General features: G+C 41.0%; 1 protein-coding gene across 1 annotated transcript in view; it reads right to left on the reverse strand.

The window, feature by feature from the left end:
- The window catches only part of LOC121719386 (complement C3-like), a 49743-nt gene that overhangs the window by 21693 nt on the left and 1076 nt on the right, over positions 1-26974 (reverse strand). Inside the window, exons 2-21 of the mRNA XM_042104929.1 lie at positions 26627-26822; positions 25921-26089; positions 24902-24972; positions 22596-22684; positions 21687-21769; positions 21492-21579; positions 21282-21387; positions 21075-21195; positions 20872-20987; positions 20510-20662; positions 19567-19770; positions 19113-19304; positions 18732-18887; positions 17767-17896; positions 14204-14275; positions 12786-12980; positions 12525-12651; positions 10972-11060; positions 9702-9841; positions 9198-9410 (exon numbers count right to left, since the gene is read on the reverse strand). Of these exons, the coding sequence (XP_041960863.1) occupies positions 9198-9410; positions 9702-9841; positions 10972-11060; positions 12525-12651; positions 12786-12980; positions 14204-14275; positions 17767-17896; positions 18732-18887; positions 19113-19304; positions 19567-19770; positions 20510-20662; positions 20872-20987; positions 21075-21195; positions 21282-21387; positions 21492-21579; positions 21687-21769; positions 22596-22684; positions 24902-24972; positions 25921-26089; positions 26627-26822 (2710 nt within the window). The remainder of the gene's footprint in view (positions 1-9197; positions 9411-9701; positions 9842-10971; positions 11061-12524; positions 12652-12785; positions 12981-14203; positions 14276-17766; positions 17897-18731; positions 18888-19112; positions 19305-19566; positions 19771-20509; positions 20663-20871; positions 20988-21074; positions 21196-21281; positions 21388-21491; positions 21580-21686; positions 21770-22595; positions 22685-24901; positions 24973-25920; positions 26090-26626; positions 26823-26974) is intronic.

Genomic DNA, 26974 nt, shown 5'->3' on the forward strand with positions numbered 1-26974 from the left:
TCTTTCTTTCTTTGATTCTATCAGCAGATTTATTGCCCATCCATTCATCTACTTGTCTGAATACCATTCACTGATTAATACTTGTATGCAGGGTGCGATTTGTAGGGGGGGATGGTGAGGATTTCCCCCCGTCTGGTTTTCCTATCCCTACCTCTGCTAAATTATTTTTATCGTCGGGGGGGACAACATTTATCCCCCTCTGCCCCTCATATTGATTAATGCTACTTCATATAAGTAAAGCGCTGCAACATGAGAACAGTCTAGTAGGCTAGCCTACATAATAATCTGACATCAGAAACGCACCGTCACCGTCAGCACTGATGCTGCTGACACAGTGGCTGCGTGATAACTTAATTTGGCCTTGATCGTGCAGGACATTTCAGAATGTCGAGTGTGTATCCATCATAAATGGCTAGGTTCAATGGAAAAGTTAGCTGGACAAATTAAAGAAAACGAGAAGGATTCAGTGAAGCATAATAATGTTTTAGAACCTTCAAAATTAGAAAACTGATGCAACTGAGATGGAGGACAACTGCACGTAGAGTAGAACGTGGGCCTATTGTCCGAAGGAACTTACATTAAATGAGGAGATATTTGCTGAATGTCACAAAAAGTCTTACAGAAATTGCTTGGCATCGCTTATTCAATGGCTCTCTACCGCAACACCTGTAGTTTGCGGAGGACGAACGAGAAAGCACTCGTTTGATAAATCAGCCAGTAGTAGACAAATAACTTTTAGAAATAATCTGTACTGCAAAAACGAATGTTGGTGGGTATTTAAACTATCTAGCGGGTGTTTTAACAGCTGCAAGAAATAGAAGCTTCATGGTTTTTATGTTCTGGTTCGTAAATTATTTTCATAAAACTTCAAGTTGCCCTATAACTTTACTCTCCAAACTCTTCACTGCACTGTAGGCAATTAACTGACAGTATGATAGGCTATTTATTTTCTGTAGGCTACAATAAACACATTTATTTTTTCAACTTTTGCAATATTACGCAGGAGAGAGAATGCACGTAGCCTACGCAGCGTGTAGCGCAATGTGTAGGCTATTTGGTTACCAACTAACACTGTTAGCCAATTCACTAACTTAAGACTTCAGTACCATCATATACAATGTTTTTTTACACAACAAATACAGAAGGGATGGAGGCAGCAAAAGTAGAGAAGTCATTTCAGATGGGGCAAGAACAAGGTGAATTTGTATGCTTGTCAAAACGTAGTCCTACCCTGCATTAGAGGAGCTGATCATCATACCAAGCACACTCGCTGTTTAAAGTCATACACCACGGTAAACTAAAACTAAAATGTTACAAAGGTGGCAAAAATAATATAGGGTATTATTAGCCATGACATTACTAGGCTATGAATCGTTCCTTAATTTTTTTTATTTTTTTTTTATTTTTTTTTTTGGGGGGGGCTAGGGGGGGTTACAAACTTATTCAAAAGCATCCCCCCTCTGGTTTTTACACAAATCGCACCCTGCTTGTATGTCTACTTCTTTCTTTACCGTATTTTCCGGACTATAAGTCGCTCCTGAGTATAAGTCGCATCAGTCAAAAAATGCTTCATGAACAGGAAAAAAACATATATAAGTCGCACCGGACTATAAGTTACATTTTTTTAGAAATGTATTTCTAAAATCCAAAACCAAAAACAGAGACTATGTAACTGGATTATTGAGGCCAAAAAGATGAAGACGAAGGAGTGAAGGCAGCCAAGAGGAGGGCAGGAAGGTAGGCTAATTGCAAAGCAAAAGATTCACTGAAAGAAAATGCCATGTGGTACACCAAAATGTATCTAAAATGTGGAGAATACAATGCAATCAGGCATTTTGGGCGATGTGGAGTCACAAGCTGGCAGCAGATTAAAAATGCTCATGAGAGAGAAAAAGATGCAGTTTTAGACTTGACCAAAGCAAGCCAGGATAGGCCTATAGGCCCGACGGTAATTGTAAAGCAATTTACAAAAGATTCACTGAACAAAAATGCTGATATGATACATGAAAATTTAGCTAAAAATGTGGAGAATGCAATGCAATCAAGCATTTTGGGTGATGTGGAGTCACAAGCTGGCAGCAGATTAAATGCTCACGATAGAGAAAAAGACGGTTTTAAAACGATGTGACCGAAGCTGAGGCAAGCCAGGCAATAGGCCTATATAGGCCCGACGGTATTTGTAAAGCACTTAACAAAAGATTCACTGAACAAAAATGCTGATGTGGTACATGAAAATTTAGTTAAAAATGTGGAGAATGCAATGCAATCAAGCATTTTGGACGATCTGGAGAGACAAGCCGGCAGCAGATTAAATGCTCGAGAGAGAAAAAAATGCGGTTTTAAAAGGACGTGCAGACCGAAGTTGCAGCAAGCAGGTGATATTTAGAAATGTATCTCACAAAATCCAAGACTAAGAACAGATAGACTATGTAACTGTTACACATTGAGGTCCAAAATATTGAGAATTCTACAGGGAATGTTGAAGACAAAAGAAGTGAATAGTGGCAAGAGGCAAGCTGAAGGCTGCTGACAAGGGCCCAACGCTATTGTTAAGCAATTTACAAAAGATTCACTGAACAAAAATGCTGATGTGGTACATGAAAATGTAGCTAAAAATGTGGAGAATGCAAAACAATCAAGCATTTTGGACGATATATTGGCACAAGCTGGCAGCAGAACAAATGCTCGCTGGCCACCTCCGAAAGCGAGAGAAAAAAAGATGCGCATTTAACCATCCACCATGAAAATTTACAGAGCCGTATATAGAGTTCCGACAACTGAAATCATAGGCGCCATCTTTAAGACACAAGTTCAATCATTGTAAAACTTTCTATTACGTCTGCCAATGTAACTAATTGGGATGTTGCAACTAATCGCTCGTTATCATAAACTGTGAATCTGAATGTTAAAAGGTTTCTCATATTTTGCTAAAATATAAACGCTTTTACAAATATGTCACGTTTAATGTTTTCGAGAAGGCAGATAAGTATGCCTACATCGCCTAATCAGTGGAGCCGCGTTTACCTTACCTTCTCCTGCTCTGATAGACATTGGCTAAAAATGTCAACTTCTTGGTGTTATTTTAAGTGCACAAACGAACATGACGCCACCCGTGATATCGACAATCAAGGTGCGTAAAGGGACAGTGTCCTCAACACAGAAGGAGATCATATATTGATGTGCCGTGCAGAATGCATCTCAGATCGTGGCATAACTCACCAAACAGAACACACTTACCGTAAGCATATGTAGTTAAGTAAGGTGATACATGTCAGTAACACAGTACGGTGAATTATGTCCATAGTCAACTACATAGTGTGTTCTATAGCCTAATGGAAATGCTGTAGGCTACGTATGCTTAGATTTAATACATGTTTTTGAAAACTTTACTTAATGAGTTTCTAACAAAAGTAGGCTGCGACATATTTTATATTTTGGCCCTTCAGATGAGTTCAAAATAAAATGGACAAAAAAAATAACAAACACTTTTTTATTTTTTTTTATTAGTGGTTTAGATTAGTCAACAAGTCGACAAATTAGTCGAAAAAAAAAAAACTACTTTTGAGGCCTTTTGTTTGGGCAGCCTTATTTTTCGATCTTTTGTATTTTCATTATTATATTTTTGTAAATAAATACCTCTGAATCTATGCTCCGTAGTTACTTTCCACTTTTGCCATCTCCTATCTTTTGTTCATGTTCTACAAACCCCTAGACTGGGACATGACAAAATTGGGGACTCAATCCGGTTCTTTGTTCCCAGTTGTTTAATCACCCTTTTTTTTTTAAAAAGTCTTCAAGGAAACGCGCTGTAATCGAGAAGCTCTGTTAAGTTAGGTATGAGCTACACCAGGCGCGTAACTGAAGCGTTCCGTTCGCGACGCGTAAAATCCATTTTAGATGAATGGTCTATTTTTTTCGAACGTACGCCCCACTGTCACGTCTGGTGTAGCTACTTTCATTGATTGTAATGGAAGCTAATTGTTGCAGCAGACGCAACGCGAACGGAATGCTTCAGTTACGCGCCTGGTGTAGCTCAGCCCTTAGACTTTTGATTGTTTTTTTATTTGGGTGGTGGTTTCTGAAAGCAACTCCGTGGAGGTTCCTTGTGGACCTTCAATTGGTACGCTTTTGAAGATACGCCAGGTGTTAGTTAGTTTTGGGGTAGGTAAGTAGGGACCAGAGTTTCATGCCCAAGCACGTGGGTAGGTTCAATTGGTACGCTTTTGAAGATATGCCAGGTGTTAGTTAGTTTTGGGGTAGGTACGCTTTTGAAGATATGCCAGGTGTTAGTTAGTTTTGGGGTAGGTAAGTAGGGACCAGAGTTTCATGCCCAAGCACATGGGTAGGTTACAGCGTTGCAGTTTTGTGTTTTTGGGGTTTTCTCATATATTTTTTTTGGAGATGGCATTTTTGTTAGTTGCAAGGCTGCGTTTTGTGTTAACAGAGGTTGTCTCTCCTCCCTCCATCACTCTGCGTTGTGTATGACGAAATGATGGACGCCACAACGGACTTTAATTTTACAGTTTCATTGCTGGGATGTAAGACAAAATAAACAAAAATCAGACAGGGAGCGAGCCAGTCACGTCTAGGGCTGAGCACCGAAACACGGTTCTATTACACACTGCATCACAAATCATTCATTCTCAAATTCAACTCAACTCAAATCATTAACCATCTTGATAATATTGAGTCATGTCATTTTTGTACAGGAAGCATTAGCCAAGGATTGTCATGTGTGCTGATTGCCTTTTTTGTCTCAACAGGGGCAGTAAGGACAAGATCCACCTACCACCCAGTGCATGTGTAGCAGGATACACCCCCCTCTGGTGGTGTTTTCCTAATATTATCCGTTGAATGGACAGGTGGGTAACCATCAGCAATCGGTACGTAAACGTAAAGTTTGTATTGTGTCTATTTTTAGAACAAACAATATTGTAACTGTAGCTTTTACTACATCTACAGATTGGCAGAAGCATCGGCGGTGTTCGTGCTGGCCTTTGGCCTGTTTCCGCAACCGATGAGTTTGCTGCTTTGTCTCCACTGTTTGTTTATTTAATTTATGTTCATTTACCTTCCGAGGGGGCCTGTCAGTCTGACGACCAATCGCCGCCTCTTCATCTGTATCTCCTCGCAGTGCATGACCGGGCTTGTGTTTGTAACGTTGGGTTCTCGGCTCTGTTAATAGCCTAACGATTATCGTGTTGCATGATCTGTGCATGTCTATGCATGTGGAGTGTTAACTGGGCCCTGGTTAGTGCAAGTCCTGTGTGCGTTTATGTTGGTGTGTGTGTGTGTGCCTACGTGTGAGTTTGTGCATGCGTGTGTGTGTGTGTGTACTGGTGCATGCTGGTGTATGTGGGGTTAGCCTACCTGTATGTACGCTGGTGTGTGGTGAATGTGCTTGTCTGTGTTAGTGGGTGTGTATGTGCGTGCATGCTAATTTACTTCTCTTCTCAGTGACCCGGGTTGTCCACCTAGCCCAGTATATCGTGCTGCGAAGAGGGGAGATATTGTCGGCCGCCCTATTTAAGCTAAGTCCTGTTCTGATACACCAAAACCACTAAAACCGTGTACCTGTCCTGTAAGCTGTGCATTGTGGACTCTTGAGTAATCTCTCTCTCTCTCTCTCTCTCTCTCTCAACAGGAGCTGTGAGCCCAAGTGGTTGCGTGGTGGTCCCAAGGTGGTGGAGTCCCCTCACTTGTCCTGCTGTAGTACACTGAGTGTTTGTCTTTTGGATTGAAGTAATCACGTGTGGTGTGGATCTTCCGGGCCTTCTCTCCTCTGATAACCCTCGCACCCCGGTAAGCTCCAGTCCTGCTCCTAGCGCCTCTCTGGTTTAGTTGGCCACTCGAGCCATACGCCGTGGTGCGCAGCCCAAAGGTCACTGTGTGGCTAATGAACATGGTCTTTGTTATGTGTGCTGGCTCATGTCTGTCTGGTTTATGATTTGCTGTGGTTTTTGGTTGCCCTTTGTTTTGGGATTGTGTGCATACATTTTGCTGTGTATCAATTCTTGTGTGTAATAAAATATTGGTATTTTTGGACTCACGTCTCTGGTTTGCTTCGTGGTCACGAACCTGTGTTGCCTAGTAGAGCTTTAGGTGGTTATTAAAACCCCTTCACTACTAGACCTAAAATTGGTAGAATATTCCTGTGGTGTAAGTCCTCAGGTGGCGTAGTCGGGTATAAACAATTGCTATCTCACCTCCATGCCACACATGCTACATATGTGTGTGTGTAATAAATTGAGAGGGAACGTGTGTGTGATAAATTAAATTTAATAAAATAAGTAAAATTTAGAATTTGTTCTGAAATACATTAGTACAAGGTTTTGATTTTTAGATAAATTATCAACATCTTGGAATAAATTAACACTCAATATACACGATCAAACTACTGGCTACTGAGTTCAACTAGGGGTATTGGATGTTACTGTTTAAACAGCTTTATTAGTAATCCTTTATACATTTGACAATCTTAACTTTTTAAAGCTTAAAATGTTGAACAAATACTGTAACTCCTTGATTTGTTAGTGACATTGACTGTATAGTACAAATGGGTGCCAGACGTAAAATGAGCTGGTTCGCCCAAATAAGGGCCGCAATCGCCACTATCGAACACTCATCTGGAACGGATCTGGCCCAGATCATGACAATAATTTGCACATTTGGCCTGGATCCGCCAAATAAAAAACACATCCGGTTCAGAGCCGTCCCAGAACTGGGCCAGATCATGAAAACGAATGTGGAACGGTATTGGCCTGTTGTGCTAAATATCGGGACTGATGACCACTGAAATCTCTGGGGTAGGCTATTTAATGGTTCACTATTAAGTTATATATATGAAAAAGTGTCGAGATTTCATTTCATGGAACGTGTGCTGTGCTGCAAGGGAAACCTTATTCCGTAGCCTATAGCCAAAGAGGTCTAAGATAGCCTAAATTTAGCTATTTTTAAAATTATGCATTATTTACTTTTTTATAAAATTCGTAGGCTGATGCCTGGCAGCAACAATTCACCCTTCGCTAAGCCACACCCGAAAACCGCCACAGGCCAATCGTGGCTTAGCAACCTGTCACTAGGCACGGGAAGTCTGACAAGCTTTTTTCGAGTTTTGCCATGTTAACTTGTGGAGATTGAAGGCCTGTGGGTCATGAAGGGCACTTATTTGGATGTGTGGTGCCCTAACCCACGTAAAGACACAGTGAAATAACATGTTACACTATAGAAACATGATATAACTGGGAACACATATTGTTCTAACTATAAAAAATGGCATATTGCATGATATTTCCATAACCGCGAGATACACGCTTCACGATAACGGCAAGAAGTTGTTAACAGACGTTCACCAAGATGTATAGCCCATCAGCAATCTATTTAAAATAACACCAATTTTAAGTACCATTCATGATATGTTGTCAAATATTGAAGTTGTGGGAAGTACATAGCTTAAATAGTATGTTTCTTTTGTCCATGTCTGTTCCATTCATCCTGGCCAGGAGAGTCGAATGAAACAAAACGCACATTTGACTTCTGCTTAAATAACTCATGAACAGTTTCGTTCAGAGCTGAAATTCCAACTGTATTTGACAGAGGACAGATGTAGGTTGCTAGTGACAAAATATTAACTTCTAGTGTGGTACGATGTCTTTGTAAATGACATTTCATTGAAAAGTCCCGGTTCTCCCCCTATATAATAAACGTGCAGGGTGCTAAAGCTTGTCAGGCATAGCAACAGTAACTAAGGAGGGTGGGACTTAGCGGAGGGTGAATTGTGTTTAAATGTAGGTTATTGCTTCAGCCTCTAGCTCAGAAAGGGACTGAGTGCAACTGGTAGCTTGATAGCAAGGTGTTGGAGACTCATGGCACAATGACTTTGCAACAATTTTAAACCAGCCAACAATATAAATGATTAAGAAGATTGAAACAAAATTACTACTGGCTTTTATTTGTCCGAATCTGAGGTCCGGCTATAAATAGAATCCCGGCCATAATTTGAGGATTTAAGTATGCACGTGTGTTTCAGGCAAAGCGCAAGCACTAATCTCTGACTGAAAGTGCAAAGGACTTGTGCATTTGAGAGCGCTCTCTCGAGGCTGTAGACGGTAATGTTTCATGTAGGGTTCATGTTAGTTAATATAAATGAACATTTAAAAACATGTTCAATTATATATTTTTTTTCATATATAAGTTGCACCTGACTATAAGTCGCAGGACCTGCCAAACTATGAAAAAAGTGCGACTTATAGGCTACGTTTATACAGTGGCGATGAAAAGAGAAGACGCATAAGTGGCGTCTCCTCTTCATTTTTTTATTAGCGTTTAGACGAGCATTCTCAGGGGGAAATCTTTGTTTATATGAAGACGCAAGAGTATGTGATATTCGATTGGATATGCATTCCAGACCGCTGGGTGGTGGTGTGATACAACCCCGGTACGTCACGCGCAGACATTCTAATTTGACAGTTTAGCCAGAGAGGTAATCAAGGATCTTTGGTTTAGCCGTTTAGACGGAGACGCAACCCGGGTCGTCTTCAAAACTCTACACTCTGGAAGGAGTCTTCAGATTTTTGCGTCTTCAAGCCCGATGGCGGGGTCGCCGTGTAAACGAAAGGCACTTATGATAAAATATTTTGTCGTCTTCTTTCGCAATCGTTCTCGTATAAACGGGCCATAGTCCGGAAAATATGGTATTTCTTTCTTTCTTTCCAGAGGCACTCTTCACAAACAGTAGATCCATCTATCCAACTGACTCGGCATGTATCGTTCCCTGTTTTCTTTGGGCCAATCCCAAAGTGAGCCCTGATGACTAAGGACTCATAGACTTAATTGATCTCAGGTGCTAAGTGATTGAGTGTGTGAGACCATATGGGCTCAGATAGGTATAAATGGGATTGGGACAACACTTGTGTCGTACTGTTGTTTACCTTTGAAATGTCTGGATTTCCCTATGGTGTCCGCGGTAAATGTCACAACGCTTTGAACTATGGGTAATTCCCTTTGGTGAAGTCTGCACCGATGCATTCTCATGGAAATGGCTCGGTAAGTGTGTACTCAATCCCTCACGCCCTTTGAAATGCGACATTAGGAGATCCCTTACGAAATTCGCGACAACGCGCACCAAAGTCTGTGAGTCCTTTAGTCCGGACTTTGGGATTGGCCCTTTGTTTGTTTGTTTACAGTGACACACTCACCACCACCAGCAGGTCCTTCTTGACGCCATCTGTGAGAATTGAGTCGTACACAGCGGCCTTCACCTCGATGGTGTGCTTGCCCAGCTGCATGGGGATTATGACGAAGGGAATTGCTCGTGATGTCATGGGGTCCATCTCAATACTAGTGCGGTACTTGCCCTTCTTGGTGGCCACACTGCAAACGTCATTGGTCTCCAATAGCTCCACACGCACCTAAGCAAATAGAGAGATTGATTGCCCAATTTTGTTTCTGTGCCCATTTTTGTTGCGCCATTGTTTAACCCATCAAAGGATTTCACTTCATGAAACAATGTGTGTTGCTTCGGAATTAATATTAGCACAGATAAAAGTTTAACATAATAGGGAGAGAAGGAAAAACTGTTTTGAGTCATACAGACAATATTTCCATACGGTTAATGGCATGTAAAATATTATAGAGCTGTAGTGTGTAGCAAACCCATTGAAGTTCAACTGTGCTTTCAGTCTCGAAAGGTACAACCTTACCTTGATTTCATAGTCATTGTAGTTGTAGAGGATGGCTTTGATTTCAATCTGCTCGTTACGTACAGCAGAGTAGGGTAGCTTCAGGTCAATGAAGAAGTCCTTCATTACAATCATTTCATAGGGGTCTGCCACACAGATACCTGTGGAAACAAGGGTGGCGTATGCTCAAAGACAACCAAGATGAGAGGAAAGGTTGGCTAACACCTTCACACAGAAGGAGTTGTGTACATTTTGAAAAGGAGATCTGTGCATTCTAAGGCCCTATCCACACGTAGCCGGGTATTTTTAAAAACAGATTTGGTTCCTCGTATTTGAAAATACACATAAAAAAATATTTATTTTTCCAAATACCCGGCTACATATAAAAACTGGCTAATATGAGTTGTATAAGTTCTGGGGGGAAAAGAGTTCCTTAAAGGGGAACTATGCAGTTTGTTTAGCTTATTTTACCTTAAAGGGGACTTGGCAACTATTTCAACATAATAAACCCGTTTAGAAATCATTTGGATGGTTAAATGACCTATTCCGGTGAAAATAGTGACTTTCCCCACTGCCCCTAGCATCCCCAGGCAGAAAACAAACATTGAGACTACCGTCCCGGAAAGAGAAGCGAGAAACAAGTAACTCATTTTAAATCGTGTTTCTTACTTTGTAACATCCACATTGTTCTGCCGAACTTATGCTAACCGTTTCGCTAGCTTGTAAACAAATCCATGTGCTTTATCTTTACCTTTTTCCACAGTTTGAAACAGCATAATGCAAAATTTCTCCAGCAGAGGGGGAAATATAGCTAATCCTTCCAAGTTTCCCTTTACCTTCACAGCTTCGGAGTCATTGGAAAGGTTATATGAGTTTTTTTTCTGGGGAGAATGGTGGCCGTCTCACTTCCCCCTAGTGTCTGTGAGCAGAAAAAACACCCTTGCAACTTTGGGCCGACGGACTCAGAGACAGGTTTCACAGCCTCGTGATGGAGTTTGTCAGACATTTGTCATGGCAGAGCCAGCGAAAAGAAGCAGAAAGCGAGTTGTCGGAGGAACAGGGAAAGAGGAAATGGCAGACTGATTGAGGAGTGTCATAAAATATATACTCTGAAGCTGTAGGGGGAGCTCTGCAGAAAAACCTGCGATCAAAAAGCGAGAAAACAGCGAAGAAATTACCAAAACTGCATAGACTCTCTTTAAGTTCTCAGAAGGAGCTCTATGAGTTCTAAAGTAGAGGTTTTTTTTTAAGTTCTGTGGACCTCTGTGAGAGAGTGAGGTTGCTGACCTACCATGAGTTTTTGAAATGCTAATTGCTGTGACCTGCCAGCTGGTGATGGAGTCCTTCAGGAAACTCTTCTTCGTCATGGAGGTGGTGGTGCTGACAATGGCAAAGACGACAAATGCATCATCCATGTATTCTTTTTGTTTTATTATTATTATTATTATTATTATTATTAATAATAATAATAATTATTATTATTATTAATGTGCCTTATATCCTTGTAGAATGGAGAGACACAGAGAGAGTTGGCCTAGTTCAGCAGAAAGCAGTTGATACAGGTGCAATCAGTTGAACTGATTCTTTGATGGGGCCTAGATTTGCAGCTGGAAGTTGATACAGGTGCAAATCGCATGCTAACAATGTTAAAATGCTAACTATGTTAACCATGTTACTTAGCTAACCTAGCTAATAATTTTTAGCAGTTATGATAACTATGCTAACTAGCATGTTAACTATGCTAACCATGTTACTTAGCTAACTTAGCTAATCATTTTTAACAGTTATGCTAATTAGCATGTTAACATGCTAGCATGCTAACTATGCTAACCATATTACTTAGCTAACTTAGCTAATCATTTTTAGCAGTTATGCTAACTATGCTAACTACCATGCTAACATGATAGCATGCTAACTATGCTAACCATGTTACTTAGCTTACTTAGCTAATTATTTTTAGCAGTTTTGTTAAAAATGCTAACAATCTTAGCAATGCTAACATGCTAACTATGTTAACCATGCTAACTAGCTACAGTGGGTAGGAGTCATAGTTGATGACAAGTAACAGTTACAATGGCTGAACAGTTAAAAAGTTCAGTAGTTTAAAGGCTTAAAAATGCTAACTAGAATGCTAACATGCTAACTATGCTAACCATATGACTTAGCTAACTTAGCTAATCATTTTTAACAGTTTTGCTAAAAATGCTAACTAGCATGCTAACTATGCTAACCATGTGACTTAGCTAACTTAGCTAACTAGCTACAGTGGGTAGGAGTCATAGTTGATGACAAGTAACAGTTACAATGGCTGAACAGTTAAAAAGTTCAGTAGTTTAAAGGGTTAAATTGTTTAACAGTAAAATATTATAGTGAGGACTTTTATTTTGAAACAGTTTTTGGCAGAGGAAGCAGTTGAACAGGATGTGTAGTCTTAATAGGGCCAGTTTGTATGCTTAAAGCCTGAGACTGGCAGTTGGTCCAGGTGGCCTGAACACCTGCCATAGGATTCTAATTGCTTAACGGCTCTATCGTGATGTCATCAGCCCATGTTAAGTCTATGGGGAAATTTTGAACAGTTTTTAATTAATAGTTTAAAAAGTATAAAAGTTACAAAGCTGAAAAATACATAGCACCCATGTCCTAAGTAAGACCTACGTAACATAGTTTGAATGAAGTTTCTACGTTAAACGGTTGAAGCAGCATTAAATGCGTTAGAAGAAGAATAAGAAGAAGCCTAGGAAGAACAGTACAGTGCATTTTCATGTACTGTAATTATATTCAAATAAAGACAGAGAACTAACTTAATGACAAAAATAGGGCTTCTCACTCGGTCCTCGCTCTCACCAGTGTTTGTTATTTGCGGGGCATTCAGGAAGGTCCTCATCATCCTCCCAGAGCCAGCTTTCTGGAAACTGGGAGCGTGAGACGATGTCCTCCGAGTCTGTGTAGTAGCCATCAACATCTGCTTCATCTGTGTAGAAAAAGAACACAATTAGCTCTCAGCTGAATTGAGCAATAACACAATGAGCATTATCCGTAGACATTGTAAAAAGCCCTTGTCTTAAATCTAGGACCTTCCTGAACAAGTTCTGAAGAGATTCTTACTGCGAGCAAGGAGAAGTTGTTCGTCTTTGGATTCTTTCTTCTGACTGGACATCTCCTTGCAGCAGTGCAGGAAAGCCTGGACACACTTGTCTCCGTCTGTGATATATTCGGCACGACGTTCGCATGTGAAGCCCATGATGTTTTCCTTCATTCCATCCACACAGCACTCTCGCTCTGTGCTGGTGTATTTCGCAGCTGAGGTAAAACAAAGATATAAAAATAGCTTAAAACTGGAGACAGAGGAGAAAAAGACAAAGAACTCATGCCAAACAGATCTGTCAAACTTACTCAAGAAATGTATACTTTGCCTGAACATCTAGCTGGTTTTTGTCAGTGGCGTAACTATAGTAGGTGCAGCAAGTGCAGTCGCACCAGGGCCCGTGACCTTTTGACCGTGACCGTGACCTGCCTCCTTTTTTTTTTTTTTTTTTAGAACTTCACCATTAAGAATCAAACTATCAAATAAAAACGGCTAAATCAAATTACCATCTTGTCGTCATACTGTTTCGCCAGAGTATCTTTCTTTCTACTGAGATGCAGCAAGGATTTCTGGGTAGGCTAAGTGATTTGTTGTGATTTTTTGAATGGATGGTGGCTGCACATTTCAGTCATCGTTCCGACCAAAATGTCCTTCAAACACAAGAGCGGCTGCAAGAAGCGGCAGGAGCATAAAGAGCAAGGGGAAAGGGTGTAGGCTATTGCTCACATGTTGTTGACATTGCCTTTGACTGTTGCAACAGCTGAGCGATCTTTTTCCAAACTCAAACTTATTAAGACCTATACCTAAGGAGCAGCATGGGGCAGGAGAGGCTCAGTGGGTTAGCTATCCTGTCCATTGAAAATACAAGAGCCAGAGCATTAAATATTGGGAACATCGTTGAAGATTTTGCACAACGATAGGCTCGTAAGATGGCCTTTTTCTAATGGCCTAATTCACGCATATTGAGGATTGTATGCATATGAATGATTTTATTTGGTTTCTGCACGGTTAAATAAGTTAGGCTACATTAAGTTTTGTTTCTGCGCAGTGCGAGTTTATAAGCAAGCAATCTACGCTTGCAGTTTCAGCAGAGGGTTGAAAAGGCGCATTGAGCGCATTGAGTGTTCCCATAATTCCATGCGAGTTGATGTTAATGCAGTAATATTAGATTACCCTGGCCTGCAGGCTATTAATAAAATTATTTTTAATGTTTTCACATGTAATGGATCCTATGTAGTCGTGTGTTTTTTATTTGAAATTGTAATCTGTAACTACTAAACTACTTCGGTGCCTCAGGCCCTTTGCATAAACAATTGAAGTCACCCTTAATGTGTATTGCATGTATCAGAGCTAATTCATCCTGGGCCAAAGAATGTAGGTATGGGGCCCGCCATTGGTTTGTTACGCCACTGGTTTTTGTGGTTGCATCTGAACTTACTCAGAGAGTTGTGCAGGTCCTGAATGGTGATGGCTCTGCGTCTCCTCTTGGCTGGCTTTGGGCATGTAGGTTCTAAGGACAAGAGAGGAATCTTGTAAATTTATTGTGCCCTTAGTGTTGGTGTTGATCATACCTTTTTGGACCATGTAAACAGCTAAGTGTTAGTAGACTTAGCTAAAGGAGTTAGAGGAGAAATCCTGTGATTTTTCACATAGATATCCATTTCTCAAGGTCACCGAGTACTGTCGGTACGGAAAGAAAATGAAAACAGTTCGGTTTTACTTAGCTTGAGTTGCTGCAGCCAGGAAGCTACAGCGCTACACTCTGGTGGCATGAACATGGGCGCTTTAGGGGCAGCCGTAACCTACTGGTTAGCACTTCGGACCTGTAACCGGAGGGTTGCTGGTTCGAACCCCGACCAGTAGGCACGGCTGAAGTGCCCTTGAGCAAGGCACCTAAGCCCTCACTGCTCCCCGAGCGCCGCTGTTGATGCAGGCAGCTCACTGTGCCGGGATTAGTGTGTGCTTCACCTCACTGTGTGTACACTGTGTGCTGTGTGTGTTTCACTAATTCACGGTTTGGGATAAACGCAGAGAAACGCAGAGTCTTGAGCAACTTGGGCGTCAAGCAGAAAGTTGAAAGTCAGTCAACTTTATGGTAATGAGCTATGACGCGGTTCAGCGACCAACGACCAGCAACCAATCGAATAGAATAAAGTATTAAGATAGAACATGATCGAACATAAAATTCTGTCACGTCAGAGCGGCCAAAGCTTCCCTATACTTTTTTGACAAGCGTCCTTGACAGGGCGACCAGAGCTTCTTTTGAAGCTCAAGTTGGCGGCGGTGTGTACATACAGCAAAAGATACAGAAAGTCATTCATTTTCAATGGAAGCCGACTTCTCTCAGCTGCAAGATGCGGCAAATCCATCAGCGATTCGTTTTAGGCGTCTTGAGCAACCAGAGTGTCAAACAGAAAGTTCAAAGTTGGTCAACTTTATGCTAATAGGCTATGACGCGGTTTAGTGGCAAACGACCAGCAACATAGAATTCTGCCACGTCAGAGCTGACAAAGCATCAAAAGCTTCGCCGTACCTTGACAGGACGGCCAGAGCTTCTTTTGCAGCTCAAGTCGGCGGTGCTGTGTACGTACAGTGAGTGTGATACAATTAGCTAAAGGAGTTAAGGCTTAGTGTATTACCCTTAGCTAAATGAGTGTTGAACTTTGCCAAAGGAGTTAAAGGTACAGCAAAGGATTTTACGTGGTTTTAAGCCCATCACATATTTTATTACATTCAACAATCTCGCTATTTTTAATAATTGTGTGTGTGTGTAGCTCAAGCCAGGTCATCTGCACCCAGTATTGAGATGGAGTTAAATATCATTAAGCAAAACCAACAAAGAAGACTATAAATGCTATAAAGGTATTGTAATAATAAAAAAAAAACATTATCATAAAATGTAACAAGAGCGTATTGTAAAAATGTAGAGGAGTAGAAAGTAAAGATAATTGCTGAAAAATGTAACAAAGTAAAAGTCAAAAGTATGCAATATTGATTCTAGTAAAGTACAGATACATGGAACATTTATTTTGTCAAACCATAAAATGGTCTATAGCAATACCTGGGAGGCGCACTTAGACATCATCAGAACTCTTTTTCATCACCTTTCTGACGCCAATTGGACTGTCAACCTTGCAAAGTGTGAGTTCGAAATAACATTTTGAGCGACTTCTCATTGGCAATAGTATTAAACCAACCAACACTATAAAATATTAATTAAGAAGAGCTCTTTTATTTCATTGAGTTAAACCGAAACAATGTAGGCAATTATTAACCTGTCTTGTAGGCTATTTGGGGGCCAGCCTTTATTTATATAATCCCGGCCCATAAATTTGAGGATTTCCACACGTGTGTTTTAGGCATAGTGCAAGCCCTAATCTCTGACTGAAAGTGTGCAGAACTTGTGCATTTATATAACAATATTTAATACCTTTTCCCAGTGGTGACACCCCCCAAATCCCCTCTAAATGTTGGGCTTAAAGGTGCCATGTGTAAGAACTGAGGTAAAAATATCCAAAAAATGAGCTAAACGCATCAAAAGAATGAGAAGAAATAAGGGCGATGGTGTCATTAAAAAAATGACAAGGTATAGTGCTGCAGAGATATCAACCTGAATTAGCATGCTAAATTACTAGCCACAGCCGGACAGGTGTCATAATACCAGCTTCGGCCATGGGAGGCGGTATGCGGGCAACATAACCGCCAGCCAAACTGCAATACACGTGTCTCGGTTGTTACTCTAGGGTACACCAACTCACTTTCTGGAGGTATACTGCTCCATCTTTTATGGAATGTGGAGTATGAATGGATTTTTTGGCAGACATTACACATGGCACCTTTATGTACGGAAAAATGTCTGACCTGCAAGTTCACCAAGTTTGTATTGTTTCAGGTAGGGTTCATGTCTATTCATACTGATTAACATTTAAAAATGTAAAAAATAAATAAATGTGTATATAGTCCCACCTGACTATAAGTCGAAGGACCAGCCAAACTATGAAAAAAGTGTAACTTATAGTTACAATTTTAAAGTCACTTACAGTTAAGTGTATCTATGATCAATACACATAAAGTAAGCTATACCTACACTATCAGTCAAAAGTTTGGGGTCACTTGCCGATTCCACTTCATTATAGACAGAATACCAGCTGAGATCAGTTGCATTGTTTATTTTTCATTGTATATTGTTTGGGCTTTTTATGCCTTTAATTAGATAGGATAGTGGAGATTGACAGGAAGCGAATGGGAGAGAGAGTCGGGGTGGGATCCGGAAAGGACCACGGGGCGGGAATCGAACCCGGGTCGCCGGCGTACGGTGCAGGTGCCCCAGCCAGTCGCGCCACTGCTGGGGCCAAAATGCATTGTTTTTTTTTAATTAGGACAGCAGTTCTCAGATTCGTCCAGTGTTCCAAACCTTTACTAATCTGATATCATTTTAAAAGGTTAACTGATCTCAACTGGTGTTCTGTCTACAATAGAGTGGACATTTCTAAGTGACCATAAACTGTTGACCAGTATTATATGCTTAGCTTAAAATAAGTACACCAACAGTACACTTCCCTAAACTTGTTTTTGTGAAGGGCAAGCTCAGACAACTTCAGCCTTTTAGATAGCTAGCATAGTTCGCTAATCACTGATATTTTCCAAGTGACATTACATGACACTTGGTGGCCAGCTATTGTGAGACGAAGGGACACATTTCACCCAGAAACCATTCTGCTGTGGATGGTAATAATAAGATTGGAGGTGAGAGAGAGTTCACAGATCAATTAGACAAATGGGAGAAGCCTCATATCATGCTAGCGCCGCAGACAGCATGCAGTTCTAGCATGCAGTTCTAGCCATCTTTGGTAATGTTTGACCGACATGGTAACAATGGGAGGTTTTTTTGGGGATAAATCACTTATGTTGAAGAAAAAATTGAACTTCCTTTCCTTTCCTCTGTCAAGTGGCTATGGCATAATCTCCATAGAGGCTGTTTGGTGTGTTGGTGGTGTGTACCTTGGCGTGATTCAGTTCCTCCAGCGGTGCTTGACTGGAAGACGAGGCCGGCGTCAAAGAACACCCCCATGCTGTCCTTACCACTGCCTGCTGTGCATCCTGTGTCATACTTCTCAATGACATCCCAGATCTGTGTTGAGACATAGACAAACAAATCAAAACAGTTAGTGCGAGAGGGAGAGAAAACCAGAGAAAAAAAATGTTGGTAGTCGAATGAGCTCCTGTCTAGAATGCAGCCATAGTATTAAATAATAACATGGGACTTCAAGGAAAATTCCGGTATTTAGCACTTTGAGTCCCTTTTCTGGTTTGTTTTGGATGAACTAGAGTGGTGGACACCGAAATTTGATTTGATTATTAAAATCAAATATATCGGAACAATGTATGATTTCCAGCCGTCTTATTTGCTATTGTTTTTTCAGACACCTCACAACCGCGTATAAACTTCCGCTCAATATTTGAGCCTGAAGCATTGACGGTGGTGCAGTAATATCAACGTGCAATGAGTCTTCAACAGAAATCAATTTTTTTTACAAAATGCCAAATAAAACATGACAGAAACTGTATTTCGCTATGCTACTTGTTTTGGAACACCAACGAACACCACTAACCACTCTGTGAGTTGCACAGTTTTGAAAACGAACGTTAAGGGTTGTTTTAGGACATGTTTGTGCATGCCTGTTGCAGCCACTCTGAAGTAGTAAAGGTGATTCGAAACGAGTCAGAAAAGTCGAGACAGGACCAATCGTCAAAATGTCGGTGTCCACCACTCTAGTTCATCCAAAACAAACCAGAAAAGGGACTCAAAGTGCTAAATACCGAAATTTTCCTTTAATCTGAGACTACAGTGGTAATTCTAATAGAGAGAGCTCCCTAGTCTGCTGGGTGTGCTTATTATTGAGGAAGGACCCTGGTGATACACAAATACTGATTATCTATCTGTTAAGAGGACAAAATGTTGTCACCTTTGTCTGGGTGAGTCTGTGCTTGTTGTTGAGGACGTAGACTCCCTTATCCACAGCCACCAGACCCACTCTGGCCCCTGGGTCTCCGGTAATGGTCAGGCTGAAGCGCTCACGAGGCGAGTAGACGGCAACAGGGCGAGATGGCTCCACTTTCAGCTGAAAGAGTAGGGGGGAGAGGGGATGTCAGAAGTGTTGCTCAGCTTGTAGAGGAAACATTTACTAACAACACAATCACCAGGGGTTCAGTAATACAGGGAACACACATGCTGAAGAATTTATATAACCACTACTGTGCAGTTGAGTCACTTTGGATAGAACTTTGTGATAAATTAATAAATGTAAATAGGGAAAAATGTAAAAAATGAAGGGAAAGATATGTACCGTTCCCATGCAGGTGTCCTTCACGTCCACCCAGACTGAGTCAGACACCACTTCAGTAGAGCCCACATGATAGTAGGCCACGATACGGAAGGAGGGGACCATATCCTTGGTCACTGGTAAGGACAAAGTCACAAGAGCCTGGCCCTGTCTCTTGAACCTCTCAGCTTGCACAAGTTGCCCTTTAGTTAGGATCTGTTGGAGATAGAATTTAACACACACACACACACACACACACGCAGGATTAGTTATAGAGATAGAATAGATAGAATATATGCACACATGTAATTCAAATCTTGTGTTTCTGTTTGTGTGTGTGCATGTGCATGTGAAAATGAAAACACCTACATTTATTTATTTGAGTCTGTTTGTGTATGTTTGTGTGTGTGTGCATTTATGTGTTTGTGTGTGTGTGTGTGTGTGTGTGTGTGTGTGTGTGTGAGGAGATGACACCTACTAGGTACGTGAAGTCATTATTCTGGCCTCCAGGACTTCCTCCCAGGTTCAGGTTGACCTTGAGCTGATTTCCGATGGTCAGCTCTGCTGCATCCACACCAATGTGCAGATAATTCTTGGAACCTCCCTTGGACACATACGGTAATGCTCTCATGTCCGCTCTAGCCTGTTGACCATCTTTGAGACCAGGGGCCTTTGTGATCACCTATAAAGTACAAACAAAACAAAAAACAAACACACGATCACCTCAAATGTGTGCTTGTGATTTATAATGGGCACAGGACTGTGCAGTGAGTAACCTTCACCTTCTACCAGTCTTTAGAACTGAGCTAGTAACTGCTGCTAGCACATATTTGTTTTGTCCTCCCTGATAACATGCCTACTTCCTTTGCTAAAGCTGGAGTATTGAGCCCAGTGTTACCCAAAGGACATGGAGAGCCTGTAACAAAAACTTGATGATGTAATTATCTACGTTTAAAACATGAATTTTGAGAGTTTTACCCAGCCTTTGCAGGTTGCCCATTGAAAGGTACTGAGGAGGAGGGTTGTAGAAATGTGACTCAAAAGTGATGCAGGAGAACTATGAATTCTGTACAACAACTAAATTACATACAACAAAATACTGTAACTAAACGGGCAACCACTGTTAGTGATGGGCAAATGAAGCTTTGGTGAACCACTGAACCACAGCAGTGTGAACCTAGCGACACTAGCTGAAAAGCAAAAAGATGGCCGCCACACATACATTTTTCAACATAAAAGTCCTTAGCAAACCAATATTTTTGGTTACATATACTGGTTTGGGTAAGGACTTTTATGTTGAAAAATCTACATGTGGCAGCCATATTGGATTTTTTCATTACTGTTGCTAGCTTCACACTGCTGTGGTTTAGTGGTTCAAAGCTTCATTTGCCCATCACTAACCACGGTCACCTAAGACTTACAATGATTGGCAGTTGGGGAGCCCCACCCTGCGTGTTGATGGTGGCTTTGGCCATGCCGTTGGAGCGAGTGGAGCTCATCACTGATTGACCAGGTGTCGTCACCTCCACATCCACTTTGTCAGCAGGTGAGTTGTCTGGATTGGTCACCAAGACCTGTAGGGGGCCAAGCAGATTTAGACACACAAGCAAACAAATTACAGATTATAGATAGATTGTATTAGTTGGCAGTCACCAGTGGACAAAGCCAAATTATTTGTGTCTGTTCTGAATCAGACTGCCTTTAGTATTTTTTGTATTTCAGTAAATTTCAGAGCATTTCAGCAGAAGGGACTACACAAATCAAATGGTGACATTTAGCTTACCGAAACATCAAAGGGCATCCCTGGCTTGAAGTATTTGGGTGTCTTCTCGAAGTGAATGGTGTATGGGGAAGTGACTATCGGTATGCCTCTCTTGTGGGCTTCCACCATCTCACTGCCTGGGAAACAACCATACAGTCACTCAGACAGACAGACAGACAGACAGACTGACAGGTGGAAAGATAGATAGATAGATAGATCTTTACCTGTCTCTGTTAGGACACTAACAGACACATAGAGGGAGGATCCAACCAGCTCGTTGATGTTGGGGAAAGTTTTTGTGATGTGCTCTTTCTTCAGTACTGCTTTGCCTTTCCCATTTCTTATCTGTAAGTGCATCGTATACACCATCACACTGTGGGTCTGCATTGGTGTGTGTGTGTGTGTGTGTGTGTGTGTGTGTGTGTCCTCACCTCTACCCTCTGCAGTGACGCTGCCAAACTTCTCTTCTCATCCTCTTTGGTACTGACTCCAAACGCCACAAATCCAACTCCAGTCACCTCCTTCCCATACAAATACCTTACACACAAAAACATGTCCCTTACAAAGACTAAAAAGTCACCAATGGCTGAAAAAAGAACAAAAGTAGAAAAAAGAGGCCCCTCATTCTGCATGCAACCAACCTGGCAACAATGTCAACTGTCATGTCTTGATCGTCAACATAGAAGAAGGCTTTTCCTGGGGTCAAGGACACTTCAAAGCTGGGTAGAACTACATAATAAAACCAGATAGGTAAAAGAGAGAAAGATATTCATTTTTTATCTAATCTGTTTGACTGTAGATGCTATGCATCATTTGTCCACTAGATGGCTCCTTACCATATTCTTTGACCTCAAAGTCAGCAGTGAAGTTTCTCTGAGGTGTAGCAACAAATCTTGTTACCACCTTCCATGTTCCAAAGCTTTCAGATGAGAAGAATGGGAGTTTTGTATTAATGTGTTCTCTATTCAGCATTTATTTGTATTTGTATTGTATTCAATATGCACTTCTGTCTTGACACAGTTTTCCTCTTGACAAACTCAGGGGTCCATTTCCCAAAAGCCTAGTTGCTAACTATGATAGCAACTACCTTGGTAGTGTCACTGGCAAATGTGAGTCCGTAGATTTAAGTTATTACATTACATTACATTTTTTGGGCTTTTTTGCCTTTATTTGGACAGGACAGTGAAGAGTGACAGGAAGTGAGTGGGAGAGAGAGAGATGGGGAAATGGCCGCAAGTCGGATTCGAACCTGGGTCCCCATGGGCACTCAGACCCGTACAAGGTACAGGCGCTGCAGCCTGCTGCACCACAGCTGACGCATTTGTAACCAAAGTGACTAACAGCATGGTAAACAGTTTAAACTTTTTAAAGCAATTCTCTCAACAATTCTAGGGCAATTTAAAAAAGGTAGAGTACACTTAAGCTTCATATTAATGTCACATCACTTTTTTAATTTTGGAAAATTAAAAGTTAGTTCTTACTAAAATGTGACCGAAATACAATTGAATATCAGTTGACTATTTCTGTATCAACTCAAATCTGGCAGTGACGCTACCATGGAAAATGCATCTAAGTTAGCAACTATTTTGGGAAATGCACCCCAGATAGACAAACTACTTAATTAGGCTGACCTAAAGTAAACTATTAGATATCATAAACCTGATATTTTAGTAATTTAGTAAAAAAAGAAGCTTTTATACGTCAATGAGGTCAATGCCAATCCACGTTTCATGTAGACGACTTACCTGACAAGTTCAGGCAGCTTGTGTTCTCCAGACTTGATTCCTCCTTTTGGATAGATGACCTCTTTGCTGATTGTTATTCCATCTGGAGTCTGTGAAGGTTAAACAATTTGCTTCACTTCCTTTCTGTAAATGCTGTTTTATTTGTATTTACATTCATGTCCATATTATGGACCCTTTCAACAATAAAAACAAAAACAATGCTTGAACGTTCTATTTGGGCCCCAATCTACTTCCTCTGCATTAAGATAACATATGGAATGTTAAAACGGAAGCCTTGTGGGGCCAACTATGATGCTGATAATGGAACTCTCTTGAAAGGGTCTATATTTGTCTGTAACTGGTAGTGCTCTGCCAGCCTAACAGCATTCGCTGTAGTGGAATAAGTAACCACAAATCACCAGCTAGTTTGTATATTACTGATATATTGCCCTCCTGTTGGTTTGTGCTCTTCTGGGGTGCGTTTCCCAAAAGCATAGTTGCTAACCTGTGAAAATTGCATTGCAACCAACAAAGTGGCTAACTTAGTTAGCAACTATGCTTTTGGGAAACGCACCCCTGTGTAGTAAGTAAACACAGAGTGTCCGGACTCAGCAGTTATTACAGGTGGACCAAACACACCCTCACCACTACCCAGGCCCGGATCTAGGCTGCTCAGATTGGGGGGAGGGGGTAAATAGAAATTTGGGGTGGGCACAATGAATACCTACCCCCCCCCCCCCCCCCCCCCCCCCCCGACACACACACACACACACACACACACACAAAGCATTTACACTACGCAACAAATCCGCTCAGTTTCACCTACAAATGCCTTACTTGTCACCTTAAAACCCTTATTTAATAGCAAACATGACATATTACATATAACTGTTAATCATAGAACTGATTTTAATATTTACAGATATCTAGGCTATATTTAACATTTATTTTCTATGTGGCCTGTTATGAAATCATGTATTGAACAAGTTAAGCACAGTTCAGCTTTAAGAAACTCAAATAGTCTATTTTGTGATCATTAAGGCTACTTTGACAAACTCTTAGCCAGCTGATTTTAATATTTATAGATATCTAGGCGATATTTGTAACATTTATTTTGTATTTGGCCTGTTATGAAATCATGTATTGAACAATTTAAACACACTGTGAAACCTGAAGCTCAAAATTGGAGACATGCATTTAGACATTGCTGCAAATGTAAAACCGGATTACTCTGGAATGTCTAACTGTACAGGGGAATGCTTTACACCTTTGTATTCGGTAAGGTCTGCTGTTTCTTCTGATATATGGTTTGTCATGTGTTCGGGAAAAATTCGGGGGAATGCGGGAAAAGTATTCCACCGAGATGAATGGGTAGGGAGATGGGCGCAGAATGTAACATGAATTAAATAAGTTACTTTTCTCGCGAACCGTTTACCACAACAACTTGCGGCTAACATTGTTTAAAAGGTGAGAAAAAGCTCTTTTGTGTGATGTGATACACATGTACTATCTGTGTGAAGAGTAGGCTATCAGGAGTAGGCTAGTTCAGCAAAGAATGGGTTAATATTGGGCGCACTTTCTTTCTTGCCGTGCGCTGTCACATTCTCCACTGCGTAAAATACATAATTAATTTGCGTTGTGAATGCTAAGCTTAATTTGACAGGCCATAGGCTAAATAAATAAATAGTTGGATGCAAAGCAGAATATAGAAAGAAAGGGGCACCAAGGCCACAGTGGCCTATGAACCTCCGATTTTCAAAGGGACATCACGGCCAACGCAAGGGGCAACGACGTGGCCGCCGTAAAATTCCCACCCTGCTTATAACACAGTTAAGGAATGATCAATGTTAACAAACTAACTGGCTAGATCACCTTAGAAAGCTAACATGCACATTAGCTAAAAAACAAACCTTATTCAAACGAGAATAATAAACACTAACACTACCGGTAAATGTCTTTATTTAAACCAGCAACAAGAATCTATATTACATCTAGTAGCCTATAACCTTTATGGAAATATGGCTAAGCCCTCTCTACTGTAGTATGAAACAGCAAGTGATGCACACAGTGTGGAATGGTAGGGGAACGCTGCTGCTCCGGTATTTATACTATCCAACCAGCAAATCAGCACCCTCGAAATTCAGACGGAACAAATTAGAAAAGTGTGATTGGCAGATTCAATAGCTGTCAATTAAAATTGACCAATTAGGTGGGGCAGAAGAAATATTTGGGGGGGCATTGCCCCTCCCAGCCCTATTCTAGATCCGGCCACCATGCACACACACACACACACACACACACACACAAATAGCTGGTTGTAAACATACCATGATCTCCACAGAAATACCACTCTCTACTGGGTGCAGGGCAGGATTGAGTGAGAACACTCTGTACATAACTAGAGAGAAAAACAAATAAACAACAACAACAAACATAACACAAAAAGTAAACACAGGTCTAGTAAATGAATATAGCAGAAACAAAAACTACAAACGGATCATTAGACTTGTAAAGACTGCTGTTCAGACCCTGAAGGAATTTATTTTCTGTTCATTGTTTTTTGTGAGCGTGTTTCTACTTATCTCAGTAAGGAAAATAAATCAAGAGCCTATGTTGAGTACAAATATGTCTTCTGAAGGCTTAAACAGAGCCCAGCCAAAAACTCCAATAACATTTGTATCAACTTTGAGGGACAGCTATGACCATGCAGGATTATCCAGACCAAACGTGACGATTTTGCTACATACTATTCCTATTTATGTACCAGCATGCAAAATTTGAGCCTTCTACATGGTTTAGTTCTTGCGCTGTGGGCTTGTGAACTTTGACAAAAAAAAGAGGCCGAACAAAATCGACACCCCCCTCCCCCTGTAAAACTGGCTGTATCTTGGAAAGTATTGATCTTACGATCATAAGAGTAATTTTGCAGTGTGTCTCCTGGGTAACATAGGTACACCTGGCAATTTTTTCAGAATTTTTTGAGACCCAAGTGCGTGGGCCCTGGTTGAATTGACGTGGAATGACCCAAACATAACACAATAAGTAGACAAAGGCCTAGTGAATGAATATAAACATAGACAAACAACAACACCATTATTGGCATTATTTTAAATAAATAGCTATAAATAACTATGAAATAATTTATTGAGGGGGACAACATGCATAACAATGACTTTAAAACAATCTGTGAATAAAAAGTGAATAATAATGAACAAAACTACTGTATCTTCCCACATCTGTGCTTGAAGGTCTACACACAATCTACTGTATTATTAATTCATGCAAATATATACTCAAACTAATGAATAATAGTTAACATACAGTATAACTGTAGGGCCGTTCTCACCTGTGCTTGAAGGTGTGTATATGGTCTTGTCTGTCTGCACAAAGATGTATCCAGACTGGAAAGAGACCAGCACCACTTTCTCCACCAGGTGACCTTGGAACTTGGCCTGCAGGTAGACGTACTGGTTCAGGGACTCATCATCGTCGAAGGTTCCCTCTTTGTTGGGGATCTGAGCGACAGGAGAGACAATGAGAGACTAGGTTAAACAGGTGCATAGCTCTAGTGCAATTTTGATTTCGCGATGAGAATTCTCAAACTAACCGTTGATATGCCATATGAAAGGGTAGAAACTAGCCCAGCACTAAACTCAGAGCGTGGTAAACAAAATCGGATATTTCAGGCACCAAACTCCGAGTGTGGTAAAGAAAATTGGATATTTCAGGCAGTAAACTCCGAGCGTGGTAAACAAAAACGGATATTTCAGGCAGTAGCCCTGGTAAGAACCAAACCAGATTTTGTTCAAATCTACACACCTATGGCTACTAAAAAATATGTAAGGTTCATTTATCAAATGTTATTTTGAAGTATTAAAAAACATCGTTGTTTTATAATTTTTTCGGACGAAATGGGTGATAAATGGAGGTGTTACGATATAAAAGAAAAAAACATAGGTTAACAATGTTGTTGTAATTAATTAAGTATACAAAAAACATATGGGTGAGAGGAGTGGAGAAGAGAAAACAGGAGAGGAGGTATGATGCCACACCGTGATGTCTGCCAGCACCATGTACTGGTTGGCTTGGTTGAGAGTGACAGTTGTGCTGGTTAACTCTGTGTTCTTCTTCGGGTAGTTCATCACCGTGATCTTCACGTTCTGGTCTGCTCCGGTGTAGTCCTGGGCCTCCACAAACACCTTCTCAGGGGTGTTCACCCTCAGGAGGTTAGGAGCCGACATCACATAGCTGAGGGGGTCAGAGTTGAAAGGTCAAAGGTTAACCAGTGACACAACTATACAAGAGGTAGGAGGGTTCATCTTGGAGTCCCAATGGAGTTAATTCCCAGAATTAAAAGCCACATAATGCAAGTATGCATTTGCACCCATACAGTAGCCCGT

Source organism: Alosa sapidissima, chromosome 9 (genome assembly GCF_018492685.1).
Source record: "Alosa sapidissima isolate fAloSap1 chromosome 9, fAloSap1.pri, whole genome shotgun sequence".
In the NCBI taxonomy this organism is placed as follows: Eukaryota; Metazoa; Chordata; class Actinopteri; order Clupeiformes; family Clupeidae; genus Alosa; species Alosa sapidissima.